Here is an 11,838-nt window from a genome sequence, read left to right as displayed (position 1 = left end):
AATATTATTAGGGACAAAATCCAAAATTACAGGTAAAAAACTCAATTAAAATCAATTTATAAAAAATTAAAATTAAATTGAGCCTTATAATTATTGTGGTTTTAATTATTAATTTTTCTATATGTGATAGTGGATTTTCATCGATGAGTTCTTGAAAATTGGTTATTTTCCCTAAAACTATATATATATATATATATATATGTGTGTGTGTGTGTGTGTGTGTGGATACATATACTTACATGTATAAAGTATTTGGAAGGGGATGTGAAAAAAGGAACGAAGCACATCAAAAACTAAAAGTCTCATGTAAAAATGAAGCATCTACATACAGAGAATCAGTATTAGGCCATAAATAAGATTAATAAAGTCCCTAAATTTAAATCAAGTAGGATTAGTGTAAATCAGTAAATTCAAAGGAGCTCTCAAATGCAAAGTTGTTAATGCTTTCACTCTGAGTTTAATGCCATTACTGGAATAACAAAAGAATTTTATTTAAATATTTACCAAAAAAATAAAACTGCATTTTCTGCAAGTCATTGTTACTTGATGAAACTCAACATAGCTCAAGAGAAAATATTTTCAAACATAAAAACATTCCTCAACAAGAAAAAGATTTGTATATAAAACTGATTTCTGCAGTAAAAGGGTTAATAAAGAAAAGCCCTTTTTTTTTTTTTTGTAAAATATGATTAAAAAACAAAAAGAACTCTTCCTTACGTATTGCTAAACTAGATCATCATTACCATTATCATTATTATTACCTCATCTAAATAAATATCAGGATGATTTGGGGAGATTGTAGTTGAGCTATGGAAGAGAAGTAATTCATACAGACAGACGGTGTTGATTTTTTTGTTTTTTATACAAAGATGATGATGTCATAGCTTAACCCTTTTGATACCAACCTGCCTCAGATCAACCCCGGTTATGATATAATCCTCCTGTTTTAAAGCGATTTAAATTAAAACATTCCATCAAAACTTCATGTTAATTTATGCTCCGGGTCCCAGATTAATAATAAAATTATTTTACTAAATATTTCATTATATTTAAAATTAATTGAAACAGAAATTTGGTAACAAAAGAGATTAACTGTATAAATGATTACTATATATACCCACTTAAACAAGCTGTACAACAATACGTATAAAATAAAATAGTGAACAGTGATTGATAGCTTGGGGGCGTGGGGGGGGGGAATCCCAATAAATTTGTCATTTGCTTCTTTTTTGTCTATATGGAAAAGTGAAAAACAGGAAATCAAAAACCTAGAAAGAAGAGACAACTTCCAGTCATGGTAAGTTTTGTAAAATAATCATAATTTTGGCAAAAAAGCCTGCAATTCTGAGGTGAAGTGATCAGCCAATTACATGAAATCCCAAGCACTTGACTGACACTTGAAGGATGAAAGGCTAAGTTAACATTGGTAGGATTTGAGCTCAGAATGTAAAGAGCTGAAAGGAATGTTGCTAACAATTCTGTCATCTGACTGACTCAATGATAATAATAATAATAATAATAATCTTTCCTACTATAGGCACAAAACCTGAAATTTTGGTGGGAGGGAGCCAGTGAATTACATCAACTCTAGAACTCAACTGATACTTAGTTCACTTCATCCGAAAGGATGAAAGGCAAAGTCAACCTCAGTGGAGTTTGAACTGAGAATGTAAAGCGGGAACAGATGCTGCCAAGCATTTTGTCTGGTGTGGAAATAAGCCCAGCAGCTTGCCACCTTAATTAAACACATTCAATATATCATTCACTAAAATGAACTGTTTGTACAATCAGATGGGGTTAGTGGTGGTGGTGGTGGTGGGACAATCAGCAGAAATAATTAAACCAAAAGATGATATTAAACAGGTTGAAGACTCTGAAATCAATCAGGTGTTATCAAATAAAAGATACATTAGATAAACACCACAGAATTTAACAGTTGAAGTATCATCAGTCTGTGAATATAGTTCATAGAAGCTTGAGAAAACACAGAAGTGTTCTTTCATCACTTGAAATCCCGAAATAATGAGTCAGCAGACAAGTAGACATTATATGCATATAATAATTGTATTTAAGAATCACACACACACATTGAATTACCTTACTGTATCTGCAGCAAATTAAAGCAGAATATTCTAAAAATATTTACAAGACTATAATTTAGTGGTCACCACCAAATTTTTTAATTTTTTCCGTTTTAATTATGAAACCTTCTGACAATAGTTAAACCATTGTCTCAAATAACTTTCTTAATAATATCATAATTGATTTTGTTTCCAAGAATTTTAATTTTGATTGTAAGAAATCTGATTAAAGAACCAAAATAATTATTGTAAAATCATTTTACAGAAAATTAAAATGTAATGGAAAAAAAAGAAAGAAAAAAAAAAACCAACTTGGTAATGGAATGATAGTTTTAATATTTTGATGTACCAAATCATCTTTTCATTTTCTTCTCACTTGCTGATGAAAGAGAAAACTTGATTTATGTGAAATAGGAGAATATCATGTTGGTACTTATAGTTTAACTAAACAATTTCTCTCCTACACAGACAAATTCGGATAAAAAAAAAAAAAAGCTTATTTGCTTATCAAGTTTAAGAAGAAGAAAAAAAAAAAATCTTTCAGCAAAGTAAATAAACCTTATGTCTAACCCCTTATCTCATCCCTTGTTGAATTGTCAGTGAAAATCCTAAAGCAATTTTGCACCCCCTCTCCCTCGTTTCTCCCCACCTATGCCTCTAAAATATTAACACAAAACTAATCCAATCAGTTTTATACAGAAAAAGTATACGGAGGGGGGGGGGGGGGGGGGAGTAATGAATTCCTTTAATGTATAAGGAATGCAGCATTTTAATGTGTTTTTAAGGTTTAGGAAATTGAACATGTATTCCTTTGGGCTTTGTTAAGTTGGCTGCTAGCGATACATATCACAAACAATTCATGTCAAGAGACCAATTTTAAATAAAGCTCAATTTAATTATCAGGAGATGCTATTAAAATAATTTACAATTGTAAAGAAAAGAAAAAAAAAATTTTAAGATTTACACACACACACATGCATACACAGACAATTGGAGGAGATAAATGAGTGGTCTCCACAAGATAATACATCAGGTTAGTAAACTGGACTTCAAAACAAAGAAGAATTGTTTCATTATATAAATAATTGTAGCGGAGTCTCAAGCTTATGTCTTGTTTTTTTTTGTTTTATTCCTTGGTGTAAGGTAAGTAATGGATTTCAATGAATGTAACACATAAACCTCTTGAAGAATGTTTATGAGAAGGCCTAGCTTTAGAGTATGATCACCCCACCCCTGTCTCTAATATGTGACTTGCACACTGCAACATGTGGCACACATGTTGCAGGCATAGATTGCATTCAGTAAAAAGTATCAACATTGCACAATCATACAACATGTGGCTTTATGCATAATAAAGATATGCGAAAATAAAATCCACATTCACCAAATTAATACAGATGAACAGATCTCTGTATTACTAAAACTCATTGATAAAAATGAAGACCCAGCCAATTCTATCAGCCAATAGTTCTCTGGGAGTGATTTTTATTTTTGGTTATATCCACTTATGGTTTTGTTAGCCTGACGGCTGACAACCAGTACTGGTACAGACAGTCTCTCTATTTGTTTGGATAAGAAGTTCTTTACGTTCTCAAACATTTATTCCATTTTTAAGCACCATGAATCACTACCAGAATGGACACCTGCAACGAGAAATAGAAATGTATATCCATAGGATTGAAAACACAATGTAAATCATTTATAAAGTTTATTAAAATGGCACATTTTATTTGCAGCTGTTGTTGTATAACTCCAGGCCATCCTGATCGAGGACACCTATGATCAAAAATAGCCATGACCATTCTGTTGTTTTGGGCATTCAACACTGTTGTTCACAGTATCCTTCCATTTTTTTTTGTGTTAAAACAGCACAGTATGGTTTGAGGGAGATTCAGCTGCTATTTTTAGTAGTTTGAGGGATCATTTTGAGGTTAATTTGTTATTCTACAAAACATCTACAATTCTACAATTGGGTTAAGCATCTTCTGATACCTTCAACCAGGCATGTATTATTATTTATCATTATAATGTCATCATTTCACAATCATCATCATTTCTTCTATACAAAGGAAAAACGAGGTAAACAAAAGATCCTACAAATGGTTGTATGACATGCATGAAAAAACAACTGAATCTTCCTCAAATCATAAACTACTCCTTTACAAAAGGAAAGACATTAGATAATGCTGTCCTAAATATATTAGGTCTGAAAACAAAAAAGGCAGGATGGACATAGTTGGAACACCATGGATCTGGTCGACCAGATTTAACCTGGATCTAAACAACAGAAGCAGTAACAATAAGGAATAAATAAAGCTAAAGAGACACAGACCATCCTATATAGCACTGGCATAGATTCTCGTGGGATGTTGCTTGACATATGAGAAGGTCAACTTGCCGGGAGACTTCCACAGCTTCCTCCTTTGAAAAGTCACGACCTGAAGAAACGGAAGCAAAAAAAATAATTCACACCAATATCTTTGTTTCTTTTTTTTTTTTTTTAATGTAAGAATTGCTTGTATTGGACAAAATGCCTTGCAGCATTTATTTGTGGATCCTTATGATCAGAGTTCAATTTCACATTTCATCCTGATCTGTATCCCATTTGGAAACTGGGTGGATGTTTTTCAACTGATGTTTTGGTGTTGTTTTTCAATGTTTGTCTCATACATTCTCTCTTTTCATCCTCGATCACTGTGTGTATGTGTGTGAGGAGAGGGAAAGTGTTTGTCAATTGTGTTTAATTAAGAAATTGTAGTGTCTTTCTCTCTCTCCTTCTTTCTGTATGTGTACATTTCTGCACACACACATGCATTTGCCTCCAGGGCCAAAAAAGAAAACAAAAAAAATCCCTAGTTACCAAATGTCCAGTCAGTTTTGCCAAATTGTCAACGTCCAAACAATTGTAGCCAATCATGTCATTCTGTCAAGAACCAAGGTTGCAGAGGTTGGAGGGATGGCACCGAACTGAGTTGTTTGAAATTCCAGCAGTGAGAGCTAGTTTGGGTTGCCATGCCACAGTGATGAGATTAAGGGTCACATGCAATGTTCTGAGTGGCACAAGTGCTTCAAAAGCAGAAGAACGTCCCTGGAAGACAATGAGCATCACCCCTGGAAATGTGATATTGTGCATCCAGAATTCATCCCCCAGGGCCAGACCATCAATTGAGAGTTCTGTGACATTTTGAAGTGTTCGAGGGAGAACATTCAGCAAAAGTGACCAGATCTGCAGAGTGCAAAGAATTGGTTACTTCACCAAGCTTTCCTCACTCATGAGTTTCTTTTCCAAAAACAACATGGCATTGCATGCACACCTGCCCTATTTACCAGATGTCGCACCTGTGGACTTCCATTTCCCCACAATGAAAAGGTTGTCATTTTAACACTGTTGTCAAACTCCAGAGCAAAGAGCAGAAAGCTCTTGATTGATTTATGGAAAATGGCTTCCAGACTGGATTCCAAAAGTGGCAGGAACACCGGGACCAGTGTATTGCTAAGCAAAGTGACTATTTCAAAAGAGATGAAGTTAAAACTTACGTAAATAAGTTATTTTTCATTAACATAACAAGTCCAGGAACTTTCTGAAACCACCTTGTAAGAGGTGTGACCTGCCTGATGATGAACCAGGTCACATATGGCCTGTTTACCGAAAAAGGTTGCCCATGCCTGTTTTAAGAAGATTTATGACCCCCATCTGTGGAAACCATAAGTCTTAGATTATATCAACAAAATATTAGGAACAGAAGACGAGTTTCAATTCAGTGAGCCAGAGAGAGAGGGGGGGAGGGGGGAGTACAAAGATAGTAATGAGAAATTACCTGTCAGTTTCTCTTTGACGTGGTTGATTATAGATATGGCCTTCTTGTTCAAAGCCTCTGGTTGAACTGTGTCTGTGATATATCAAGTAGAAAACATGAACACAATTAACAAACCTCTTTTATGTGTCAATTGGTTTTTGTAAATCAATACCATCAATATTTAAGCTAAATAAATTACACAGGAATTTACCCAATATTTCGCAATATACCTACTGATTATTTTAAGTGGCTTTTTGGTACCAATATTAGTTACATCCAAGACACATTTTGAGAGACAACAGACACATAGCTTTGTTGCAATTATTCATATCCTTTAACCCTTTAAACATTCAGATTAATCTGTCAAACATAATCTTTATTCATTCACATTGCTTTGAATTAATCATACATTCTCATAAACTTGAGATTTCAATGATGTGATTAAATGACATTGTAGGGTATGTGTAAGAAGATGAATGTAGCCACCTTGAACAAATAACAAGTAGAATATTTGGGCCTGATCTGTATGCTAAAGGGTTAATTGATATTTGTTTCACCAAAAGTTAAATGAGCCTGTCTGATGATCTGTGTCCCAATTGAATTATGTTGAGTTTGAATCCTGCTGAAATCAAATTTTGATTTTCATCCTTCTGGTAGCTCCCACTTTAACACTGAAACCAGCCATATCTGGCCCAAATATTCTACATGTTTTGTATTCAAATTGGCTGGATCCAGCCTTTTACACCTACCCTACAATGTCATTCAAAAATTAAGCAACAACCTCATCAAGATCTTGATGCTATAAGAGATAATGCTTGATTAATTGAAAACATTGTATTCACATTATTTTCAATAAGCATTACATTTGATAGTCTGAAAGTTACAGGGCTAATTGCCAGCCATCTGGAAATCGAATTTTCAATAAACAATTCACTACATTCTATCCCAAAGTAGACAGAGTTTGATAAAACAGGCGAATATCCCTAATATTTACCAGAAAGAGAATGTATCATTTCTGGAGCAGCAGCAGCAGCAGTAGCAGCAGCAACAGTGGTATTCTGGCCAGTAGTTTTCTTGTGTGTAGTTTGCATATCACCAGCTTCCATGAGGTGTTCACCTGGAACAGAATCATCAAGAATAAAATAGTCACACACGATAAACATGTTTAAAGAGAAAAAACATACAAATGACAAGGTAAAAAGAAAAAAAAAAAAAGGATTTTTGTTGCATGCGGAACCAAGCAGAATTACTAAATAGGTTTTAATTCTTTAAACCAATCCTTTCCCTCAAATCCTATCGCTGCTGACATTCTAAAAGAAAGGTTTAGACTCTTTTTAGTAAATATACACTTTGGTTGTATGAATGTCAGTCATATCTGCAGTGAATTGTGAAGACTTATTGATCATTATGCTGCATTCATGAGGTAACCATTTGCAGCAGAGCATTGCACAACAGTTGCTGCACCAGTCTGTTTGTGCTTTTTGTTGCAGGTTGGACAGACATAAAATATTTGACCAAGGAATAATGTGGAGCAGATAAATAGACAATAGTCATGACAACTTCAGTTAGTCCCTCTTCAAGATCATGGTTTTAGTTCTGTAAACTAAAAGTAAAGTATTAAGAATTTGACCACAATAACTCTGAAATATAGAAGCTCCTCTTCCCCTTCCCCCCATCTCTCAGACTGTAACAAAAAAAGTCCACTTTATGAGAGTCATATGTAGTTGTTCAACTTGCTGGAAATAACAGCGAAATTGTCACCAAATCATACTCTATCACTTTGAAAAGCAAGAAGAGAAAAAAAAGGTAGCAGGGATTAGTCCAAGTGACATTATTATTGTCATAATGTTTTTTTTCCATGCTTGCAGGTAGTTCGATGGAATTTTGTTGAGGCAGATTTTCTATAACCACATGGTTCCAAGTAAGGCAATATTTACCTCATGTCTGTAGTGGGGGTGGATGCTCAGAGAGTGTTACCACTAGAATAAGAATAGCCTGGACAAAGTTCAGAAAGCTTCTACTCCTACTGGTGACAAAGGGCCTCTCACTCAGTGTGAAAGGTAGATTGTATGATGCATGTGTGCAAACTGCCATGCTTCATGGCAGTGAAACATGGGCTGTAACTGCTGAAGACAGTTTGGAGGACCAAAAATTCCATGTAAAATGCAGCAAGATTTGAAGATGGTTGACTGCTTACACTATAAACTACATCAACTTGAATGTTTGAAAATAGAGAAAGTCATTTTACAGTTGAAACTGACAGTCCAAATTATTGTCAAGTGAGATAATGAGTGGCTGGATTCAGTTAATGGCTCAGTGGAAGTAGAATATAGAAGGGTTACTGTTAAAGTTAGAGATACTGAAAGCAGAGTTTTAGGGTTCAAGGTGAAGGGAAGAAGGAATTACTGCTTCTGCTCTGAAGAAAAAAAAAAAAAAATTGTTGTAGATTTCTATGAATGTTTTGTGTCTTTTTCCATGTTACCTATTTAACATGTCTGGAAATGTGAAGCGAGCAGATAATTAGTTGATAGAAGTAACAACAGACCTGCTTGTAGCAAATGACAATCAAACACACACAATAGGTACCTTTCAGTCCCTGCCGACTAAATTCACTCAAAAGGCTTTGGTTGGCCCAGGGCTATAATAGAAGACACTTGCCCAAGGTATCACACAGCTATATCTGTTCCTATTTCTCTACATAAATGAAATCACTGAAACTTGTCAGAAATGTGGATGCCAATGAAATCAAAGAATTTGCTGCAGTTAAAGAGGATCAAAACTAAATACAATATGTTTACGTACAACATGGAATATGAAGAGAGAGAGAGAGAGAGAGTGCAAACAGGAGTTAAAAAAGCAATGCAATATCAGAAGCATTAACCCGACATACACAACAACAAAGTCTATACATTTTTGAGGAGACATAATGTGCGTAGTGGTTGTGTTGCAAAAGTGTTGACAGCAAATGGCAACAGGTGCAGAGCAAAAGAGCCTGGAAAAGTCATGATGTATGACAGGTAAGTCATTATGGGGTGAACTTTACCTTTCACCCTTCCGAAGTAAATGAAGTACCGGTCAAGAACTGAGGTCGATATAATCAACATCCTCTCCCTTGAAACCTGATACCTATGTTAAAAATTCTTTGGGCAACAGACAGAACGGCAGAATTGCATGGTTATTAGACAAAGTGTCTTGAGATGTCTATCGGGGCTCTTTGCACTTTGAGTTCTAACCTTTTTATATTCTGAGGTCAACTTTTGTAGTTTGGATCTTTCACCCTTTTGTGACTGATAAAATAATATAACCAATTACGTATTTGGAAGTTGATTTAATCAACTACACAAATTTACGGTCTTGTGTCCAAGGTAAAACAATTATTATTAATAGCCATGACCAAATAAATGCATAATTAGATAATTACTGTAATATCTCAAAGTAACCATGCCATTTCGATTAACACGGCTTAAAAACCTCTGTGAATTACCCCAACAAATGCTCAGAAATTAACTCTTCACTGACTGCTAAGTTGATTGAAAGGCAAGACAACTCAGGATGTCCTAACATGTCTGCTTTTTCTCACGTTCCCCAACACAAATACTTAACTAATCATCATCATCATCATCATCATCGTTTTAATGTCTACTTTTCCAGGCTCATTTTTAAATTTAGGCACAAAGCAATTTTAGTGGAAGGGGTCCAGTTAATTACATCAACCCTCAAACTTCCACTGCTAGTTTTATTTATTCAACATCAAAAAGATAAAAATGAAAAGGCTGGAACAAGTGCTGCAAAGCATTTTTTACCAATGCTCTGATGATTCTGCCATTTCACTACCTTTTAATAATAATAATAATAATAATAATAATGGTCCCAAATTTTGACACAAGGCTAGCAATTTTAGGCGCGGAGGGTAAGTTGATTACATCAACCCGAGAGTTCAGCTGATATTTTACTGACCCTGAAACGATGGAAGGCAAAGTCAACCTCAGCAAAATTTGAACTTGGTATATAGCGTTGGGTGAAATACCATTAAGCATTTTGCCTGCTTTTCTTATGATTCTACCAGCTTGCTGCTTTAATAATAAATAATATTAGTAATCCTTATTTTTGTCATAGAGCCATCAGTTTTTGAGGGAAGGAGGTCAGTGAACCCCAGTATTTGACTGGTATTTGTTTCATCAACATTGAACAGATGAAATGCTACTCTGCATTTTACTGTGTGATAATGGTTCTGCCAGCTTTCTGCAATAATAATAATAATAATTTCTAAGTTAGACACAAAGCTAACAATTTTAACAGAGGCTTAGTTGATTACATGAACCCTTGTACTGGACTGGAACTTCATTGAACTTGAAAGGATGCAAGGCAAAGTTTTGCCATGGCCAAATATGCTCAACCCAGCTTCAACTAATAACTCGCACTGTATAAAATAACTGAGACAAAGTAGTATTGAGATTAATTCCTCACTTGTATTAATCCAATGCTGCAACAATGTTATTCTGTCACATTTTCAAAGACACACACAATCTTATTGCTATGTTTCTAGCTCAATATTTCAGCAAGCAAGAAAAATAGGAGTTTTTTTTCTCCTCATTAAACGCCCTTTTTTGAATAAAAAAAATGCATTCAATAAGAACTGTAATAAGAACATACTACATAAACACAAGAACATTTAATGTTTATTTGAAATTAATAGCAATTAGCAATTTTGAAATATATTAAGCGAAATTAAAATAACTGTAATAAATCGAATATAATAAATAAATTGAATATAATAAATAAATGAAACATTAAAAAAAAAGGTAAAACACAAGACAACAATGACAACAATTGATGACAAAAGTGAATATTTTGAAAAACAAAAAAAACAACTAGAAACAAAACTAGTGTGAGCAAAGAGTGCACAGGCCCTGCAGCTAAAAGATGCGTTGCAGTGGCAGCTAAAGTGCAGAACAAAAAAGAGAAAGAAAAGGAAGCGAATACACATTGCAGCATCCCACCCACCCCGCCCCTGCAGTCTGTACAGCCCACTCACCTCGTTCCTGACTACTGGGCATAGAATCCGACGTTTCAGCTTTTCCTTTCGGCTTATCATTTGCTGAAAGGATCAGAGTAAATATACAAGAAAGAGAAGGCGGGGGAGCGGGCAGAGAAGCCAAGCTATACATATATATATATATACATATATATGTATGTATGTATATAGTGGAATCTCTATACATGGACAATCTGTTCTGGAGCCCTTTTCATTAACCAAATTGTTTGTTACATGAGTAATTGAAATACATAATAGGATAATCCTTTCCAAGCCAGACAAACTCTGCATAAAGACATGAAATGATGCTTTCCTTTTGTTCATAACAGCAAATACATAAATATATATGTACAAGAGTATACATTGTGTGTGTGTGTGTGTGTGTGTGTGTGTGTGTGTGTGTGTGCATTTCCCTTTGCCCTGCTTCTGTCACTCCATGGCTGTGTTTTTATAAATATTTTCTCTATAAAATATGAAAATTTGCAAACACAAAATGCATACATAGATTTTAACAAATTGTATATACACACACACACACACATTCTCTCAGCCACTACTTTGTTCTTCAGATTTTAGCTCACTGGCTGAATGTAATCTTCTTCAGAAAAAGAAAATGGTCACTATATAATCTTTTCATTCAGCACACCATTCATATATATACTCATCCAGTCATTAATGTGTGTGTGTGTGTGCACAATCTGCTCATAGCTTGCTGATCAGATTTCAGTTTGTTATGTGAGCTTAATTTAAACAAGAACAAAAAAACAAAAAAAAAACTGCTTGTTATTCAATTTTGTTCATTCAGAGAACCATTTGAATACGGTCCCCTACTGTGTATCACAATCATAAGCTATTCTGTTATCAGGAGACCCACCTGTTGTGTGGCAAGTTTTGTTTTCATTGTATTTTCCCCCACAGTCCATCC

General features: G+C 34.6%; 1 protein-coding gene across 2 annotated transcripts in view; it reads right to left on the bottom strand.

The window, feature by feature from the left end:
• Positions 1-470: 470 nt before the first annotated feature.
• LOC106870424 (serine/threonine-protein kinase mTOR) overlaps positions 471-11,838 on the bottom strand; it is a 72,546-nt gene continuing 61,178 nt past the window's right edge. The window contains exons 54-58 of one of the 2 annotated variants that reach the window (XM_014916489.2): positions 10,914-10,976; positions 6,873-6,995; positions 5,900-5,971; positions 4,414-4,519; positions 471-3,724 (exon numbers count right to left, since the gene is read on the bottom strand). In XM_014916489.2, coding sequence (XP_014771975.1) covers positions 3,709-3,724; positions 4,414-4,519; positions 5,900-5,971; positions 6,873-6,995; positions 10,914-10,976 — 380 coding nt within the window. In that variant the 3' untranslated portion in view covers positions 471-3,708. The remainder of the gene's footprint in view (positions 3,725-4,413; positions 4,520-5,899; positions 5,972-6,872; positions 6,996-10,913; positions 10,977-11,838) is intronic. The other variant, XM_014916491.2, reaches the window with a different exon arrangement.

This window comes from Octopus bimaculoides, chromosome 12, assembly GCF_001194135.2.
Source record: "Octopus bimaculoides isolate UCB-OBI-ISO-001 chromosome 12, ASM119413v2, whole genome shotgun sequence".
In the NCBI taxonomy this organism is placed as follows: Eukaryota; Metazoa; Mollusca; class Cephalopoda; order Octopoda; family Octopodidae; genus Octopus; species Octopus bimaculoides.
Note: the sequence above shows the minus strand (reverse complement) of the source record. Positions and strands in the feature narration are given on the sequence as shown.